Here is a 21,432-nt window from a genome sequence, read left to right as displayed (position 1 = left end):
AGAATGCACCCCCCATAGTCCTCCATATAGTATTATGTAGCCTTCATATAACATCATGTAGCCCCCATATAGTATTATGCAGCCCCCATATACCATTATACAGTCCCCATATTCCTCCATATAGTAGCATACAACCCCCCATATCGTTTAATGCACCCCCATAGTTGTCTGGCTACTGTGATTAAATACATACTCACTTCTCGTTCCCCCACTGTTCCGGTCTCCTCAGAGTGTCAATTGTTCTGCCGCTCTGCACATCTCAGCACAGCGAGCAGTAGTGGCGTCATCTCGCTTTGCTATGCTGACATGTCAGAGCGCAGACACAGCGGGAGAATAATGAGAGAGGGTGTGCTACACTCTCTATCTCATCATTGCTTTCAATTGTATCGGCACCTGCAATGTCAATACAATTGAAAAGGTGATCCTCGGCAGGGGGCCCGGTGCCAGTGCAAGCACCGGGCCCCATAGCTGTCGAGTAGCTTGCCGACATTGGCTTAGGTGCCCGGCCCCGCCGTGACGGCGACCCCTGCGACCGCGATCGTTCCGCCCCTACCTATATGGACCTGTGAATGATTAATAGCTGCTGAGTAAAAAAAAGGATTGCACATGGATGATAAGTGAGAAAAAAAATTATACCACTTTTCTGGATGAGAATTGGACCCATTTTGTATACTGTCGTGTGACCCTGGCCTCAGTCTGCTGTTTTTCTGTCCTGGGAATACTCCAGTAGCCCTATGCCTCGCCCTTGCCTTGAACTATTGGCCCTCCTATCTTTATCAGCCTGGATACACACTCGCTCAGCAGAAAGCCACAGGGCTGAAGCAATAGCAGTAAGCTGCAAGATGCCTGGTGGGCAAGTGGTGACATAATATAGAAGGGATCCAGCACCATTGAATATATGGGAGAGCCAGTGGAGATTGAATAAAAAAATCATCTTTATTTCCATTGTTAAAAAAATTGTTTAAGGATACTGGATGTCATGGTTAAGGGTAGTTATCTGCCACAAACGCATTGACTGGACCCAGTGTCCATGGTTTTATTTTATCTGTTTTTTTTATTGATGGAAATATCTTTTATTGAATCTCAACTGGCTCTCCCATAGATCAATGGTGCTGGATCCTAGAGAAACCGGCCTGGCTTTTCCGAGCACCGCATCCACAGATCAGAAATATTTCCCCGGTGAGCTATATTTCTCTTTTTATCTTATGCGGGTAAGTGGTCCCTGCTAGGATGATGTAAAGAACGGGGACCTGGGGAGGAAGGTCTGCTGCTACTCCTTAAGGAGGATTTTTCTAGTCTGTAATTTATCCACAATCCATGAGATAGGGAATAGTGTCCCGATCACTTGGGGTCCGACTGCTGCAGCCCCCATGATGTGAAGTTGAAGGGCCCCGTGTGAATGAAATGGTAGTTGAAGCACATCTGCTTCCATCATTTTTATGGGAGTGCCGAAGACCTGCCAAGCACAGTGCTTAGCTATTTCTGGTGATCCCATTAAGAATCAATGGAGAGGCAGCGTGCATGATCGAGCACCGCTCCATTCCCACAGGGTTCTGCCTCAGTTCTCAGGATCAGTGGAGGTCTCAGCAATCAGACCTTGCTGATCAGAAAGTTATCCCCTATTCAATAGATAAGGAATAACTTTAGAACATCCTTTTATGTCATCTTAGCCTTACTGTGTCTTTGTATAATATTAAAATGATTTTGTTGTGAAATAAATGATGAGATGCTATGTACTGCCTGGATATAGTGCATCCAGCTCATGCGCGTGATGGGTCTCGCTCCTGTACGGGGTCCACCATGGAACTCACTCTGCTAGGTATAGTGCCTCTAGCTCTTTAGCGTCATCGGGGCTTGCTCCTGTATGGGGTTCACCAGGGAAATCACTCTGCTAGCTATAGTGCCTCTAGCTCTTTAGTGTGATGGGGCTCGCTCCTGTAAGGGGTCCACCAGGGAACTCACTCTGCTAGGTATACTGCCTCTAGCTCATGAGCGTGATGGGGGCTCGCTCCTGTAAGGGGTCCACCAGGGAACTCACTCTGCTAGGTCTACTGCCTCTAGCTCATGAATGTGATGGGGGCTCGCTCCAGTACAGGATCCAAAAGGGGACTCACTCTGCTAGGTATAGTGCATCCAGCTCATGAATGTGATGGGGGCTCGCTCCAGTACAGGGTCCACCAGGGAACTCACTCTGCTAGGTTTAGTGCCTCTAGCTCATGAGCGTGATGGGGGCTCGCTCCAGTACAGGATCCAAAAGGGGACTCACTCTGCTAGGTATAGTGCATCCAGCTCATGAATGTGATTGGGGCTCGCTCCAGTACAGGGTCCACCAGGGAACTCACTCTGCTAGGTTTAGTGCCTCTAGCTCATGAGCGTGATGGGGGCTCGCTCCTATACGGGGTCCACCAGGGAACTCACTCTGCTAGGTATAATTCATCCAGCTCATGAGCGTGATGGGGGCTCGCTCCTGTATGGAGTCCGCCAGGGAATTCACTCTGCTAGGTATAGTGCATCCAGCTCATGAGCATGATGGGGGCTCGCTCCTATATGGGGTCCACCAGGGAACTCACTCTGCTAGGTATAGTGCACTGCAGCTCTAAAACTTTCAACCAGGCAGGTTTCTTGGGATGTGAGGATTTCCACACTGCTATACTAAAAGTATTACTATATCGCAGTGATTTTATACTACTAGGGTCTCTGCTTTCTTTTTCTTGGGTTATTAATCCTGTGTGTGCGATGTTGTAGGTATTTCAACTATTATTTATATCTCATACATTCTATTACACACAAGATAAAAAGAAACTGGACACAAGGTATTACACACACAGCTTGTAATGAAAACAGTCAGGTGTGAGACACAAGGATCTAGTAGTCCATTTGTACAAGTGCAGGGAAAGTTTTCATCCTGAATCGATCTAGTTCAGTTCGGAGCATGGCAATCTCCTGTGCTTGAGCCTTTACAAGATCAACCAGTTTCCTGCGTTGGATGATGTCCATGTATCTTTCCCGGGCATTCTTCTCCAAACTCGGTTCTACTCCTGATGTAAGCAGAACAAAAGAGTATTAGTTATCTGCCCTCTCATATGAGCCCCAATAACTGGGGTATCTTTAACTCCTCAACTAAAGCTACACATCTGTGTAAAATTGACTGTTTCTCTATCACGTCATTCATATTACCTCCGTTCATTACATCCATTTTTTTCTCACCCATTTCTAAAAACTGAAGCAGGTGGACTTTCTGAACTTGTATATATCTACAGTATTGACTAGTACAGTGGATCAGTTAAAAAAAACAGACAAGACATGGTAGAACACCGAAGTAGAAAGGATGTCTTCTGGTTTTCATCCTTGTTTAATGGATCCCCATAACCTTTAATAACAGAGTCTGATCCACAAAACCAAGCAGGACATGCTTGAGTCTCACAAATTTGAGTTTTGAAACTGATGTGTATATGGATCAATGAAACTATGGATACTTGTCCTGACCTAGAAAAAAATACACACATGTACAAGAAGGGGACATTTACTTGCAGAAATTTCCATCCATACATATGATGGGTTGCTTCTGCAACAGGTGCACACGTTAGTTCAATCCCAATTCATACAAGACTGTCCAGAAATATCCGCAACAAATCTTCCGCATGTAAACATACACAATGTTCCCCCAGTTAAACGTCTGACTTTACAGATGTAGCATATCTTAACATACGCCCATACCACATCATAGAATCGTGATGGACAGAACTGTAGCTGGTTGCATGATGTATGGCTACATCTGTAATTCAGTACATTGTTACAAAACATGCAGGTGAACTAGAGAGCAGAAATTGAGCAGCTCCCGGAAGGAGCCAAATATACATTTAGGGCGCAGTCACAAAGCTGTATGAGTCGTCCAAAGATCATAGCACAATGTTTGGACTGGCCGGCGGCTCATCTGATTCGAGCATGACAGCTACATAGAAATACATGCTATCACGCTTGGGTCAGGAGACCCCCGGCCAGTCCGAGCATTGTGCTACAATCTTCAGACGAGTCATATGGCTGTGTGACTGTGCTCTTAGGTCCGGCGTCACGAGAGCGTATGATTCAATTGAGTGCAACCCGATAAAAAAAAAATCAGATTGTGCTCGGCCAATGTTATTCAATGATGCAGGTCAGATCTATTTTTTTTGTCAGCTGTATTTGGTATGATCGCGTAACCGGACAAGACTCGCCAATGAAAGTCTATGGGTGCAAGAATAAAAATGGATGCCACATGGACCATTCATATGCTGTCCATTTTTTAGAGATACATTACCATTATATAGCATAGCACACTGTAAATGATTGTAGAATAATAGCTGCTGAGAAAAAAAAAATGTATTGCATACAGATGTCAAACAAATGCGAGGGGAAAAAAATATAAAAATCGCAGACTCGCATGAAATATGAGATAGCAAATGGATTTCATTCGTCCAACTCTCCTGGATGAAAATAGGTCCAATTTTTCATACCCTCATGTGACTCAGGCCTTTAAGGGGTTATCTTATACCGACAAGTTCAGCTAATGGTCGGATGTGTATGAGGGTGCAAGTTGACTGATGGCAGGGAGAGAGGTCTATCACGCTGGCCGTCAGATTTCGGACTGCCGATCGCATTGTTCTCCCTGTAATAAGCCGCCAGCCTTCGTGTGAGCTGGTGGATTTCTCATAAAGAACATAGGAGCGCTCGTCATAACAAGTGATCCAATATATGTGAATGTCAGCTGAGAAGGCTGTTGGCCGAACAATCAGCTGAAGCACTGTTCAGTCGACTGCCATCTACTGTGTATGGACAGATCAAAAGGTTGGCCAGATATATAAGGATGGGTTCACGCATCACAGTCAAATAGTGTTTTTTCTCAAAAACCTGCAATATTATGCAGAAAAAAAATATGCTATAACACTCAACAGAAGGTTATTGATTGTTATTCTAGCTAGAGATTGAAAGTTCTTCCTTCATCTGAGGAAATTGCTTCTACATTTCAAGAAGACCTCCACATACTGTACATCCAAGGCTTCTATTACTCTGGACCACAGGGAAGCACATGACAACTTTATTGGGTCGTTATGTGTGCACATCCCTATGTTTCCTGACTAATCATGTCCTGCTGATGTACTAACGTGATACTAGGCAACTTACCAACCACATCATAAATATGCTTCCTTTCAGAGAAGGAGAGGAACGTGTCCTGCAGGTCCATCTCTAGTTTTTTATTTGTCTCCTCCTTCCTGTCAAAATGTTTCTCCAAGTCTTTAATAACTTGCTTGTACTGTTTCACGTTTTTCTCATGTTGCTGAAATAAAACAGGTAATATATGGGTCCAGTATGTAGGTGGATGGCAGGCACAGTCTAGAAACAGTGGAGAATACCACTAAATACTACTTTTCACATGTTTCAATGCATATGCTTTCAATGATTTGAGTGGCGCTGTCAGATTTATCATGCATGCCTATCCCATGGTATTAGCAGAGGGAGAGATGCTGAGATTAGGAATATATTGTTCTCAATGAGCTGCTCAATAACTGCCACCAGGATGTATGTAAAATGTCTGGAAGAGATATTACCCCTTCCCCAAGCAATACCTTGATTGACAGCTTTTATAAATGATCATGTAAACAGGGAGACCTGTCAATCACTCTCTGACAGATGGAAGTAAGACTGTCCATACTGCATCCCTGAAGTCTCCCTGATCACTCGATAGTGTCCAGCAGTCTCATTTTTCTTTACCTAGACTACCTTGAAAACAATGGTTCTACCACTGTCCTAATAGAGATACAGTAGCAGCTGAAACCAAGATATTACGAAAAGGTGACCAAAGAGAGTGGAGCTTGTTATGTAGACATCTTCCCCCCAGGTGAGCAGATTAGCTTGCCTTCAGGATGGAGAACCACCACTAACACTAAGGCGGGCTTTGCACACTACGACATCGCAGGCCGATGCTGCGATGCCGAGCGCGATAGTGCCCGCCCCCATCGTAACTGCGATATCCTTGTGATAGCTGCCGTAGCGAACATTATCGCTACGGCAGCTTCACATGGACTCACCTGTCCTGCGACCGTCGCTCTGGCCGCCTCCTTATTAAGGGCAGTGACGTCACACGGCAGGCGGCCAATAGGAGCGGAGGGGCGGAGATGAGCGGGATGTAAACATCCCGCCCACCTCCTTCCTTCCGCATATCCTACGGAAGCCGCAGTGACGCCGGTAGGAGATGTTCCTCGCTCCTGCGGCTTCACACACAGCGATGTGTGCTGCCGCAGGAGCGAGGAACAACATCGGACCGTCGCGTCAGCGTAATCATGGATTACGCCGACGCTGCACCGATGATGCGATTACGACGCTTTTGCGCTCGTTAATCGTATCATCGAGCCTTTACACACTACGATGTCGCATGCGATGCCGGAAGTACGTCATTTTCAATTTGACCCCACCGACATCGCAGCTGCGATGTCATAGTGTGCAAAGCCCGCCTAAGGCTGCTTTCACACTTCCGTCTTTTACCCTCAGTCACAATCCATCGCCTTGAGAAAAAACATTTTGCAGGATTCAGTTTTTTCCCCATAGAGTTGTATTAACGACAGATTGTGACTGATGGGCTTGCGTTGCATCCGTCTCGCGACAGATCCTTCGTGAAATGACTGGCCGTCGGGCGGAAGCAATGCAGAATGTAACTTTTTTTTTTAAATTATAATTTTTATTTATTTTCAAAAGCAAACAAATCATTACATAGAACAAATAATATTAATAATATCAACAAAATTATCAGCAAAATGACAAGAAGAAGGGAATTTTGTTTACTTACCGTAAATTCCTTTTCTTCTAGCTCCAATTGGGAGACCCAGACAATTAGTTTTCATTGGGTGTATAGCTACTGCCTCCGGAGGCCACACAAAGCACTACACTTAAAAGTGTAAAGCCCCTCCCCTTCTGCCTATACACCCCCCGTGGGATCACGGGCTCCTCAGTTTTAGTGCAAGAGCAAGAAGGAGGAAAGCCAATAACTGGTTTAAAAACAAATTCGATCCGAAGAAACATCGGAGAACTGAAACCATTCAACATGAACAACATGTGTACCCGAAAAAACAAAAATCCCTAAGAAAACAGGGCGGGTGCTGGGTCTCCCAATTGGAGCTAGAAGAAAAGGAATTTACGGTAAGTAAACAAAATTCCCTTCTTCTTTGTCGCTCCTAATTGGGAGACCCAGACAATTGGGACGTCCAAAAGCAGTCCCTGGGTGGGTAAAATAACACCTCGTGATAGGGCCGTAAAAACAGCCCTTTCCTACAGGTGGGCAACCGCCGCCTGAAGGACTTGTCTACCTAGGCTGGCGTCCGCCGAAGCGTAGGTATGCACCTGATAATGCTTGGTAAAAGTGTGCAGACTCGACCAGGTAGCCGCCTGGCACACCTGCTGAGCCGTAGCCTGGTGCCGTAATGCCCAGGACGCACCCACGGCTCTGGTAGAATGGGCCTTCAGCCCTGAGGGAACCGGAATCCCAGCAGAACGGTAGGCTTCAAGAATTGGTTCCTTGTTCCACCGAGCCAGGGTGGATTTGGAAGCTTGCGACCCTTTACGCTGACCAGCGACAAGGACAAAGAGTGCATCCGAGCGGCGCAGAGGCGCCGTGCGGGAAATGTAGATTCTGAGTGCTCTCACCAGATCCAACAAATGCAAATCCTTTTCACATTGATGAACTGGATGAGGACACAAAGAAGGTAAGACGATATCCTGATTGAGATGAAAGGGGGATACCACCTTAGGGAGAAACTCCGGAATCGGGCGCAGAACCACCTTGTCCTGGTGAAACACCAGGAAGGGAGATTTGCATGACAGCGCTGCTAGCTCGGACACTCTCCGAAGAGACGTGACCGCTACTAGAAAGGCCACTTTCTGTGAAAGGCGAGAAAGGGAAACATCCCTCATAGGCTCGAAAGGCGGCTTCTGGAGAGCAATTAGAACCCTGTTCAGATCCCAGGGCTCTAACGGCCGCTTGTAAGGAGGGACGATATGACAAACCCCTTGCAGGAACGTGCGTACCTGAGGAAGTCGTGCTAGGCGTTTCTGAAAAAATACAGATAGCGCTGAGACTTGTCCTTTAAGGGAGCCTAGCGACAAACCTTTTTCCAAACCGGATTGCAGGAAGGAAAGAAGAGTAGGCAATGCAAATGGCCAGGGAGAAACTCCCTGAGCAGAGCACCAAGATAAGAATATCTTCCACGTCCTGTGGTAGATCTTGGCGGAGGATGGTTTTCTAGCCTGTCTCATGGTGGCAATGACCTCTTGAGATAATCCTGAAGACGCTAGGATCCAGGACTCAATGGCCACACAGTCAGGTTCAGGGCCGCAGAATTCCGATGGAAAAACGGCCCTTGGGACAACAAGTCTGGTCGGTCTGGTAGTGCCCACGGTTGGCCTACCGTGAGGTGCCACAGATCCGGGTACCACGACCTCCTCGGCCAGTCTGGAGCGACGAGGATGGCGCGGCGGCAGTCGGACCTGATCTTGCGCAGCACTCTGGGCAACAGTGCCAGAGGTGGGAACACATAAGGTAGCCGGAACTGCGACCAATCTTGAACTAAGGCGTCCGCCGCCAGAGCTCGGTGATCGTGAGACCGTGCCATGAAAGCCGGGACCTTGTTGTTGTGCCGGGACGCCATTAGGTCGACGTCCGGCATCCCCCAGCGGCGACAGATCTCCTGAAACACGTCCGGGTGAAGAGACCATTCCCCTGCGTCCATACCCTGGCGACTGAGGAAGTCTGCTTCCCAGTTTTCCACGCCTGGGATGTGAACTGCGGATATGGTGGATGCCATGTCTTCCACCCACGTCAGAATCCGCCGGACTTCCCGGAAGGCTTGCCGACTGCGTGTTCCTCCTTGGTGGTTGATGTATGCCACCGCTGTGGAGTTGTCCGACTGAATTCGGATCTGCTTGCCTTCCAGCCACTGCTGGAAGGCTTGTAGGGCAAGATACACTGCTCTGATTTCCAGAACATTGATCTGAAGGGTGGACTCTTGCTGAGTCCACGTACCTTGAGCCCTGTGGTGGAGAAAAACTGCTCCCCACCCTGAAAGACTCGCGTCTGTCGTAACCACCGCCCAGGATGGGGGTAGAAAGGACTTTCCTTTTGACAATGAGGTGGGAAGAAGCCACCACCGAAGAGATTCCTTGGCCGCCTGAGAAAGGGAGACGTTCCTGTCGAGGGACGTCGACTTCCCGTCCCATTGGCGGAGAATGTCCCATTGTAGTGGACGCAGATGAAACTGCGCGAAAGGGACTGCCTCCATTGTTGCTACCATCTTCCCTAGGAAGTGCATGAGGCGTCTCAAGGGGTGTGACTGGCCTTGAAGGAGAGATTGCACCCCTGTCTGTAGTGAACGCTGTTTGTCCAGCGGAAGCTTCACTATCGCTGAGAGAGTATGAAAACTCCATGCCAAGGTATGTTAGCGATTGGGTCGGGGTCAGATTTGACTTTGAAAAGTTGATGATCCACCCGAAACTCTGGAGAGTCTCCAGCGCAACGTTCAGGCTGTGTTGGCATGCCTCTTGAGAGGGTGCCTTGACAAGTAGATCGTCCAAATACGGGATCACAGAGTGACCTTGAGAGTGCAGGACTGCTACTACTGCTGCCATGACCTTGGTGAAGACCCGTGGGGCTGTCGCCAGCCCGAAAGGCAGAGCTACGAACTGAAGGTGTTCGTCTCCTATAACGAAGCGTAGAAAACGCTGGTGCTCTGGAGCAATCGGCACGTGGAGATAAGCATCCTTGATGTCTATTGATGCTAGGAAATCTCCTTGAGACATTGAGGCGATGACGGAGCGGAGGGATTCCATCCGGAACCGCCTGGTTTTCACGTGCTTGTTGAGCAGTTTTAGATCCAGAACGGGTCGGAAAGACACGTCCTTTTTTGGCACCACAAACAAATTGGAGTAAAAACCGTGACCTTACTCCTGAAGAGGAACAGGGGTCACCACTCCTTCTGCCTTTAGAGTGCACACCGCTTGCAGAAGAGCATCGGCTCGGTCGGGAGGTGGAGAAGTTCTGAAGAATCGAGTTGGAGGACGAGAACTGAACTCTATCCTGTACCCGTGAGACAGAATGTCTCTCACCCAACGGTCTTTGACCTGTGGCAGCCAAATGTCGCCAAAGCGGGAGAGCCTGCCACCGACCGAGGATGCGGAGAGAGGAGGCCGAAAGTCATGAGGAAGCCGCCTTGGTAGCGGGTCTTCCGGCTGTCTTTTTTGGGCGTGACTGAGCCCGCCAAGAATCTGAGCTCCTCTGATCCTTTTGAGTCCTTTTGGACGAGGAGAATTGGGACCTGCCCGAGCCTCGAAAGGACCGAAACCCCGACTGTCCCCTCCTCTGTTGGGGTTTGTTTTGTCTGGGCTGAGGTAAGGATGAATCCTTACCCTTGGACTGTTTAATGATTTCATCCAAACGCTCACCAAACAGTCGGTCACCAGAAAATGGCAAACTGGTTAAGCACTTTTTGGAAGCAGAATCTGCCTTCCATTCCCTTAACCACAAGGCTCTGCGTAAAACCACGGAGTTGGCGGACGCCACTGCCGTACGGCTCGTAGAGTCCAGGACAGCATTAATCGCGTAAGACGCAAATGCAGACATTTGAGAGGTTAAGGATGCCACCTGCGGAACAGATGTACGTGTGACCGTGTCAATCTGTGTAAGACCAGCTGAAATAGCTTGGAGTGCCCATACGGCTGCGAATGCTGGAGCAAACGACGCGCCGATAGCTTCATAGATGGATTTCAACCAGAGCTCCATCTGTCTGTCAGTGGCATCTTTAAGTGCAGCCCCATCTTCCACTGCAACTATGGATCTAGCCGCAAGCCTGGAGATTGGAGGATCCACCTTGGGACACTGGGTCCAGCCCTTGACCACGTCAGGGGGAAAGGGATAACGTGTATCCTTAAGCCGTTTGGAGAAACGCTTATCTGGATAAGCGTTGAAGCTGACTCCTCCACTGGAGGAGCTGGGGGAGAAATATCCAACATTCTATTGATGGACGCTATAAGATCATTCACTATGGCGTCACCATCAGGAGTATCCAGATTGAGAGCGGTCTCAGGATCAGAATCCTGATCAGCTACCTCCGCCTCATCATACAGAGAGTCCTCCTGCTGGGATCCTGACCAGTGTGATGAAGTCGAGGGCCGCTCATAGCGAGCTCGCTTAGGCTGTCTGGGACTGTCGTCCGTGTCAGAGCCTTCACCCTGGGATGCATGGGACACCCCCGGAGCCCGGAGCTGTTCCAACTGAGGGGGACCAGGGAGCAATGATTCAACAGTGCCCATGGTCTGAGTTACTGGTCTAGACTGCAAAGTTTCTAGAATTTTAGTCATAGTCACAGACAATCTATCAGCAAAAACTGCAAACTCCGTCCCCGTCACCTGGACAGTATTCACAGGTGGTTCTCCCTGGGTCACCTCTAGCAGAGGCCCCGGCCGAGTAAGTGCCACAGGGGCCGAGCACTGCACACAATGGGGGTCAGTGGAACCTGCCGGTAGAGTAGCCTCACATGCGGTACAAGCAGCATAGAAAGCCTGTGCCTTGGCACCCTTGCTTTTTGCGGATGACATGCTGTTGTCTCCTCTGAGCAATCTAGGAGGGTATATAGCCAAAAATCACCAGCGACCGTACAGTGCAATGTATAGCATGTAAGCATAAAAATACAAATGTACACTTCGGCACTAGTGGGGTCAGCACCAGAGGTGCCGCTTACCGCCCGCTCAAACGCGGGTGTGTGGTCGCCAGAATCCCGTGTCTGGGTCTCCCAGAACTTGTCTCCCCTCTCCAGCTCAGACTGCACACAGGAATGGCTGCCGGCGTTCTGTGAAGAGGGGCGGACCGTGGGCGTGCCTCAGACAAAGTGCGGGAAACTGGCGTCCCACTGTGCCCAGTGTGAGGGCTGGAGTATGTAAAGTAGACTCCAGCCCTCGGCGCTGACGTTCTGTACAGCGTCCCGCCCTTCCCCTGAATGGCAGGCCTGGGGGCGGGAACGAAACGAAACTAGGCCGCAAAAGCCGGGGACTCGAGTAATAAGCGCGGCTGTCATTTATGCACGGCCAGCGCGGAAGTCCCCGGCGCACCACAAGTCCCAGCCGCGCCGCAGCGTGAACTGACAGCAGCGGCCGGCGCGGCAGTTTCCAATACATTGACTCACTCAGCAGAGCTGTAGCTAGTAATGGCACAAGCGCGCAGCGCTGTTGTCCCCGGCGCACTAACACACCCAGCAATGCTGCAGTGTGTCTGCGCGCGGTCTGTACGGGGACACAGAGTACCTTGACGTAGCAGGGCCCTGTCCCTGACGATACTCCGCTCCATATCCAGCAGAATCCCCAGGGGCTGTGGATGGAGCACGGTCTCAGTGCCTGGAGACCGGTAAAATCCCACTTCACCCAGAGCCCTAAGGGGGATGGGGAAGGAAGCAGCATGTGGGCTCCAGCCTCCGTACCCACAATGGGTACCTCAACCTTAACAAACACCGCCGACAAAAGTGGGGTGAGAAGGGAGCATGCTGGGGGCCCTAGTATGGGCCCTCTTTTCTTCCATCCGACATAGTCAGCAGCTGCTGCTGACTAAACAGTGGAGCTATGCGTGGATGTCTGACCTCCTTCGCACAAAGCATGAAAACTGAGGAGCCCGTGATCCCACGGGGGGTGTATAGGCAGAAGGGGAGGGGCTTTACACTTTTAAGTGTAGTGCTTTGTGTGGCCTCCGGAGGCAGTAGCTATACACCCAATGAAAACTAATTGTCTGGGTCTCCCAATTAGGAGCGACAAAGAAAATTGTATATCGCTCCATTTACAATTCAGTACTACAACATCTAATCAATGTTCACAGTATTCTCAGTAAGACTCTTTAGAAGCTCACGGAAACCCTTATAACTAACCATATGAGTGAATTTGCAACCATCCTGTTAAACTCTCCTACTCCCCCCGCCCCCGAACCCCCCACTACTCAAACCCACTCCCACCTAGTCACCTTCAACCCCCACCTCCAATCCTCCGAGTGTACCACCTAACTTCTCAGAGTGGAACCACGCCGTCTCCTTAAATGGTGACATTAAGCGTTCTATTTCCTCCGAATTGAAGTAGGTTATAATGAACTCCCTCCACTTTTTGAAGTGACTGCCCAATCGTCACGACTTCCTTCCAGCATCAAGGCTCTGTAGCTCCATCAGCCGTTTTATATGGATTATTACTTCTTCGAACAAGGGTACTTTTGACTCCAACCAATATTTCAGTATCATCCTCTTTGTTGCAAGTATTATTACATGTAATAGTGAAGGGGGATGTTTACTCCTCCTCCCCTCGACGCTCACCCCCTCCCACGCATGGAACAGAACCAGAGTATGGGAGAGAAGGAGTTTGATGTCCCAGAGTTTAGCAACACAATTTGATACTTGGGCCCACAGTGGCTCAAGGTGGGGACACAGCCACAATCCATGGTAGAGATCCGTTGCTTCTAAATTGCATTTCGGACAACGAGTAATCCTCTCAGGATTCTCAAGCTTTCGGGGCAAATTGAATGCATAGATCGCCCGATGCATCATTAGAATGTAACTTTTTTTTGTGTGCGGCGAAAAAAACCAGACAGCGACGGATACGTTGGTGCCCGTCGTTTGGTATAATGGAAGCCTAGTGACGTATCTGTCTTTTAGCAGTAAGGGTATGTGCACACGTTGCTTTTTTTTCAGCGCGGAAAAAAACGCACCCTCTGGCAGAGGGGAGAATTGTAAACAATGCTTTTTTGAGAAAAAGGCATCGAAAACGCATGCGTTTTTCATGCGTTTTTCATGCTTTTTCCATGCGTTTTTTTAGGTGCGTTTTTTAAGACTTGTCAGTGTTAATAAAGTTGGTTGAACACAGACCTTTGGAAAAAAAAACCTGTGATGTCATTTCCTTCTCCACATTCTGTTTGGATAAATGGGAGGGCTTGGAATGGAAGGAGCACCATTTGAATTTTGGAAAAGTTGAAATAAACTTCGCGCACCATGTCACATTAGCAGAGCCCCTTGGGTACCTATACGTCAGAAAACCCCCACAAGTGACCCCATTTTGGAATCTGCACCCCTCAAGGATTTTATTCAGGAGTATATTAAGCATTTTGAATCCACAGCTACTTCCCCCAAAATGTTGCTGTAGCAACAATATTCTCACTTTTAGGCCCGTTTCACACGTCAGTGAAAAACAGTGACGTTTTTCACTGGCGTGTAAAACATGCACATGTCCCTCCGTGTGCCGTGAATCACGGCACACATGGGTTGTCTAAGTGCAATCCGGGCTCCGTTCTCCGTGGCCCGTGATTGCACTTAGAGATTAACTCACCTGTGCCCGCTCCCGCTCTCCATGGTGCTGATCGCTCCCGCGGTGCAGCATCCGGCCGGCGCTGACCCCCGCAGCAGCTGCTTCCGGGTCGGCTGTGTCGCACATCATGAATATGCGCGACAATAATGAGCCGGCTCAGAAGCAGCAAGCAGAACGGGCTGCAGAGGACATCGCTGGACGCCGGGTGAGTAAAAATGATTTTTATTTTAAAAGCACTTTTTTTCTGGCACGTGTTTCACGGACCACACCACTGCGTGGTCCATGGAACATCAGTGATGCCAGAAAAAAATGGACATGTCTCCGTGCAGCAATCACGCACACGCAGGTACGCCGCACGGAGACACGTGCAGTGAAAAATCACTGATGTGTGAGCAGACCCATTCATTATAATGGGTCTGCGTATGTCAGTGATTCTGGTTTAAAAAAAAGCACAAACGTCCCAGAATCACTGACGTGTGAAAGAGGCCTAAGGCTATGTGGCCATGATCCAGCGACACGGCGTCTAGTACACAGTGTCAGCCTCCTGCAGAGATGTGAGTGTTGTCCACAGGAGAATGCAGCTGGCCATGCCCACGATTTGGGTTCAGGCTGCTGTGGAGCTCTATGCTACCTGCAGAGCACACTCATCTACGCAGCATAAATTGACATGCTGAGGCTCGGGAAGCCACGCCACCGGTCGGTTTATGCTGCGGAGAAAAGAAGCACAGTGGGCATGAGATTTCTAAAAATCCTTCCACTGTGCTTCTACTGCACAACACAGTGTCATGGACGCAGGGAAAACACTCTGCGCCCAAAACGCTGCAAACCCCGATTGTGGGCATCCAGCCTAAAAAGCGTCAATGGAGGTCAAATATATATACAACGTCCCACCCCCCCCTGCATATTCTAAGCTGGCACCTTTAGTACCTTTCATGTGGCACTAAAGGGTGCCTAGCCTAGTTTTTATCACAAAAACCAAAAAAAAAATGGCGTGGGGTCCCCCCTATTTTTGATAGCCAGTCAGGGTAAAGCAGACAGCTGTTGCCTGCAAACCACAGCTGGCAGCTTCATCTTGTCTGGTGATCAATTTGGAGGGCTCCCCAGGTTTTTTTTTTTTATTTATAAATAAAAATAATAAAAAAAAAATAACATGGGGTCCCCCCAAATTAGATCACCAGCCAAGGTGAAGCTGACAGCTGAGGTCTGGTATTCTCAGGGTGGGAAGAGCCATGGTTATTGGACTCTTCCCAGCCTAAAAATAGCAGGCCACAGCCGCCCCAGAAGTGGCGCATCCATTAGATGCGCCAATCCTGGCGCTTCGCCCCAACTCATCCCGCGCCCTGGTGCGTTGGCTAACGGGGTAATAAATGGGGTTGATACCAGATGTGTAATGTCACCTGGCATCAAGCCCAGCAATTAGTGATGTCACGGCGTCTATCAGACACCCGACATAACTAATTGACAGTAAACAAAAGCAAAAAAAGACAACAAAAAAATTTTTATTAGAAAAAACACTCCCCAAATCATTCCCTTGTTCTCCAATTTAATAAAAAAAATGGGTCCGCAGAAATCCATTTGGATGTCCGACGTCGCCTCTGGACCTTCTAGAATATGGGGGCACGTTCAGGGAACGTATCCCCCATTTTCTAGGAGGGCAGACCCTCCATTTGAGGAGAGTGGGTGCAAAAATCTGCACCCACTCTCCCCGGGTCACAGCTGCAGAGTGCGAGCAGCCAGCACAGCTCACACTGAACACAGTGCTGGCTGTCAGCTGCTCGGCACATGTGACCGGCCAGCGTGCACTGTGAAGGAGGAGGGGGCCGCGGGGGATCAGCGCTGCGACCGGACAGGTATGTATGACACCGGGGGGAATTGGGGTGAACGGGCAGGGCCTGGGTGCATTTTTCTGTCGCATGTCTCAAGGCACATGCATGTGCCTTGAGACATGCGACAGATAACATAGGAGCAGGGCGGCCGCTGCGCTACTGTGCGCGCGGCCATGTTGGATTTTCGGGAGGGGGGTCGGGGCGGGCACTTTGGCGACACCGGGGGCTTTGCCAGGAAGTGAGGTCAACAGGAAACCTCTTGACCTCACTTCCAGGTAAATGCCTGCGTTCTGGCGTGCCGACAAAGGCCGCGGACCGCAACAAAAAAGCAGCTCCATGCGGTGTAGCTGCGTTCTGACCCCACATCATTGATTTCAATGGGGGAGAGAACGCAGCCACAACGCACAAAAGAAGTGACATGCTGCTTTTCTTTCCGCACCGATTTTTGGCATCCAAAACGCTGCGGAAAGAAACGCAGCGTGTGCACTGATTTTTCAGCTTTCCCATACACTTTGCTGGGAAAGCTGAACGCATGCAATTTGCCACTGAAACGCTGCGGTTCAAAACGCAGCGTTTCCGCGGTAAAAAACGCAACGTGTGCACACAGCCTAAGCATGCTCAGATGTTTAAAGTCCCTTCTAGTTAAAAATCTCCCTCTCTCCCTCTCTGATGACGGATCCATTTTTTTACTGGATCCGTTGAATCACTTTTACAACAATCTGCGACGCATCCGTCCCATCAATCACAAAACGGATTGTGACTGATGCAAAAAAACGTAAGTGTGAAAGTAGCCATATTTTATGGGTCCCATACATATTAACTGCATAGGAAACCTTACCCTACATTTCCTAACAGAAAGAAGAAGTGGCCTATACATTTTACTAAGCAAAAATATAACCACTGTTCAGACTACCACTAAATCTCAATAAACTCTCATCATAAGCGGTAATTCTAGTAAAATATGTTCCCCATTTCTTATCTGATAACCAACAGTTTCATTCTGTAATCTCTAAAACTTACTTTTTCTTGAACTTTGATGGTCTCCTCCAGGATCTGCATCTGGCTAGCTATGCGACTGTCGTAGTTTGTTTCATTCAGGAACTACACAGATACAATTTACAGTTAAACAGACAATGCATAGCAGCTTATCAATAGTCTATTACTCAGTATATACTGTATATTAGACTGGGATATGAGTGGTTAAATGTGATGATTATTTAAGAAATATAAAAAGAAGTCACTTTGTAGTATTACAGCCTTCTACGTTATTCTATAGAGCAATAAAACTGTATACTAAAACTGTATACTGATGCATAGCAGACGCTTATTATCCTTCGTCAGTTGTACAGACCCCTATGGATATGTTTGATATTTACATGGGAGCTTTCCAAGCACATATGTCATATGTATATTGCAAAAGAGATTGTGACTGCACCCTAAAGATGCCCATGCACCTTAGGCCCCCCTTCACACGTCTGTGATTCTGGTAAGCATGACGTCCGTTTTCATACGAACCGGAGACATGGACATACGCAGACCCATTAAAATCAATGGGTCTGCGCACACATCAGTGTTTTCACAAGCACAGTGTGTTCGTATAGAGCACACGCGTGTCTGTGTATTCCGCACGGAGACAAGTCTGTTTTTCTCCAGTAGCACTGATGTCACATGGACCACATACTGATGTGATCTGTGTGACATCAATGTGACACTTACCGAAGAAAACATGTGTCTTTAAAGTAAAATGGTTTTCTATACTCACCTGTCTCCAGCACTGCTGTCTTCGGCACTGCTGTCTTCGGCACTGCTGTCATTTGCATCCAGGCCCGCTCATTAATACTCACTGCACCGCAGACACGGAAGCAGCAGCCTCAGAGACATCAGCACTGGGGACAGCAGTGGCGGGGACAGATGAGTAAAAAGTCCCTGCTCTCCATGTGCCATCACGGATAGCTCGGATAGCACACAGGGAACACTAGTGTGCCAAAATCACGGCACACAGATGGGCCATACGCACCTTAAACACAGCCGTGCAAAACACAAACGTTTTTCACGGACATTTGAAGTGGGCCTTAGATAGACATCAGCTATGTCCCCCCAAAACACATGAATGTACAACTTGGATGTGTATTCATGTATTGCACATGTGGAGAAAGGAGAAAGCCACGCCGCACACTTTTTCCCTATCAAAGGATTGAATGCTGAAATTTAGCCTAATTCTTCTTCCCTCAGACACTCATTAGATGGGCAGCCGATTTTACTTTAGTGTTTGTGGGGGGGCTTTAGGGTCTTTTACAAATCTAACTCCAAGATATAGGTCTTGTGCTTACATTTTAAGATGTGAATACATTCATCATAAGCACCAAAAATACTCCTGGAGGATACATCATACATATAGTGCCTTGCAAAAGTATTCGGCCCACTTGAATTTTCCAACCTTTTCAGGCTTCAAAGATAAATATACAAATTTTAATGTTATGGTGAAGAATCAACAACAAGTGAGACACAATTGTTAAGTGGAACGAAATTCATTGCTTATTTTAAACTTTTGTAAGAAAGAATAAACTGAAAAGTGGGGCGTGCAATATTATTCGTCCCCTTTACTTTCAGTGCAGCAAACTCACTTCAAAAGTTCATTGAGGATCTCTGAATGATCCAATGTTGTCCTAAATGACTGATGATGATAAATATAATCCACCTGTGTGTAATCTAGTCTCCGTATAAATGCACCTGCTCTGTTATAGTCTCAGTGTTCTGATTAAAGCACAGAGAGCATCATGAAGACCAAGGAACACAACAGACAGGTCCGTGATACTGTTGTGGAGAAGTTTAAAGCCGGATTTGGTTACAAAAAGATTTCCACAACTTTAAACATCCCAAGAAGCACTGTGCAAGCAATCATATTGAAATGGAAGGAGTATCATTCTACTGCAAATCTACCAAGACCCGGCCGTCCATCCAAACTTTCATTTCAAACAAGGAGAAGAGTGATCAAAGATGCAGCCAAGAGGCCTATGATCACTCTGGATGAACTGCAGAGATCTACAGCTGAGGTGGGAGAGTCTGTCCATAGGACAACAATCAGTCGTACACTGCACAAATCTGGCCTTTATGGAAGAGTGGCAAGAAGAAAGTCATTTCTCAAAGATATCCATAAAAAGTGTTGTTTAAAGTTTGCCACAAGCCACCTGGGAGAGATACCAAACATGTGGAAGAAGGTGCTCTGGTCAGATGAATCAAAAAATCGACTTTTTGGGCACAATGCCAAACAATATATTTGGCGTAAAAGCAACACAGCTCATCACCTTGAACACACCATCCCCACTGTCAAACATTGTGGTGGCAGCATCATGGTTTGGGCCTGCATTTCTTCAGCAGGGACAGGGAAGATGGTTAAAATTGATAGGAAGATGGATGGAGCCAAATACAGGACCATTCTTGAAGAAAACCTGTTGGAGTCTGCAAAAGACCTGAGACTTGGACGGAGATTTGTCTTTCAACAAGACAATGATCCAAAACATAAAGCAAAATCTACAATGGAATGATTCACAGATAAACGTATCCAGGTGTTAGAATTGGCAAGTCACAGTCCAGACCTGAATCCAATCGAGAATCTGTGGAAAGAGCTGAAAACTGCTGTTCACAAACACTCTCCATCCAACCTCACTCAGCTCCAGCTATTTGCAAAGGAAGAATGGGCAAGAATTTCAGTCTCTCGATGTGCAAAACTGATAGAGACATACCCCAAGCGACTTGCAGCTGTAATCGCAGCAAAAGGAGGCACTACAAAGTATTAACTTAAAGGGGCCGAATAATATTGCACGCCCCACTTTTCAGTTATTTATTTTTTATAAAAGTTTAAAATAAGCAATAAATTTCATTAAACTTCACAATTGTGTCCCACTTGTTGATTCTTCATTATAACATTAAAATTTTTATCTTTATGTTTGAAGCCTGAAATGTGGGAAAAGGTTGAAAAACTCAAAGGGACCGAATACTTTCGCAAGGCACTGTATTTATAGGCCCCATTTCACGTCAAAAAGGCCTTATTGGTCTTGTACATTTGGGTTTTGTTGGGCTGATACATTTTTTTTTACCTTTATAGAAAGACAATCTAGACTGCTATCCCATATACTGGGTAACCACATAAAGCACACTGTGGTATACAATCTCTAATATTGTGCCCAATGGGAGATATATGATACAGTGTTATCAGCTGGTGTGGTCTATCAGAGGTATACAGCGCTGTGTATGGACCCTTGCCAAATATAGGGATACCCCAGATGAGGCTTCCATATATTTTATATAGTCCTGTAGCCATAATTCTACGTATTAGTGAATTATAAATCTATCAGTTTTAGGAAATTATCATACTGTCTGAATATCTTTGGTCACACGAAGCATTGTGATATCTCTGGACTTCTTCTTCAGATCTTCCATCTCCATTCGTATCTTTTTATGTTCCCAATCAAGCTGGAAGATTCCTTTCCGGAAATCTTTGCTTTCCACCATGCTTGCTATTTTCTGCTCTCCTAAACCCTGTACACCAAGAAAGTGGAGAAATAAAGATCAAAGTGAAAATAGTCACATGTAATATATCATCTCTGGGATGTATCTTAAAATGGTTTATTACAGCGGCAAATAACAAGATGCTATAAACTCAAAATATATTGATCCAGCATACATTTATTAGAACTATGCTACATTACAGGATTCCTGCCAAACATAATGAGGTGTACAAAAATATCTCTTATTAAAGCAGGAGAACCAGGAATTAGTGTCATTAAAACATAACATTTTTATTAGATACACACATTAATAGAAAAAGAAAACCAGTCAGACAATGCATAATGTACATACAGACATAGAAGACAAAACATAGAGAGATAGTGTGTTAAGGGTCTATCTGTGCAATGAGTTGCTAGGTCTATAAAAAGATAGACCTATACAAAGACCCCAGACCCCCGTTTTGTGTGTCTGTAAAAAAACACTTAATTGTGGGGATTCCCCATCATTAAGCGTTGGTACAGGCATGTGAAACGCGCGTCGGGAGTTCTGTCTTAGGGTCCTGACTTGTCTATCTTTGTGCTGGCACTTGCACTTTGATTGTGTATGCATACTATTTGATTTCATTTTTTTAATCTCTGATTATATTGATTTTTGATGGTAACATGCTGTATTGTGTTATGGTCCTTCTCTTACTGCGATTTAATTACAAAATATCTTTGTATAGACCTAGCAACTAACTCATTGCACAGAT

General features: G+C 47.1%; 1 protein-coding gene across 1 annotated transcript in view; it reads right to left on the bottom strand.

Annotated features, from left to right (window-relative positions):
• Nucleotides 1–2,474: 2,474 nt before the first annotated feature.
• Nucleotides 2,475–21,432, bottom strand: part of CFAP43 (cilia and flagella associated protein 43) — a 207,640-nt gene continuing 188,682 nt past the window's right edge. Inside the window, exons 35-38 of the mRNA XM_075344505.1 lie at nucleotides 20,547–20,711; nucleotides 17,193–17,273; nucleotides 5,161–5,314; nucleotides 2,475–3,038 (exon numbers count right to left, since the gene is read on the bottom strand). Of these exons, the coding sequence (XP_075200620.1) occupies nucleotides 2,866–3,038; nucleotides 5,161–5,314; nucleotides 17,193–17,273; nucleotides 20,547–20,711 (573 nt within the window). The 3' untranslated portion in view covers nucleotides 2,475–2,865. The remainder of the gene's footprint in view (nucleotides 3,039–5,160; nucleotides 5,315–17,192; nucleotides 17,274–20,546; nucleotides 20,712–21,432) is intronic.

The sequence above is a fragment of the Anomaloglossus baeobatrachus genome, chromosome 4 (genome assembly GCF_048569485.1).
Source record: "Anomaloglossus baeobatrachus isolate aAnoBae1 chromosome 4, aAnoBae1.hap1, whole genome shotgun sequence".
Classification (NCBI taxonomy): domain Eukaryota; kingdom Metazoa; phylum Chordata; class Amphibia; order Anura; family Aromobatidae; genus Anomaloglossus; species Anomaloglossus baeobatrachus.
This window is presented reverse-complemented; position numbering and strand designations above follow the sequence as displayed.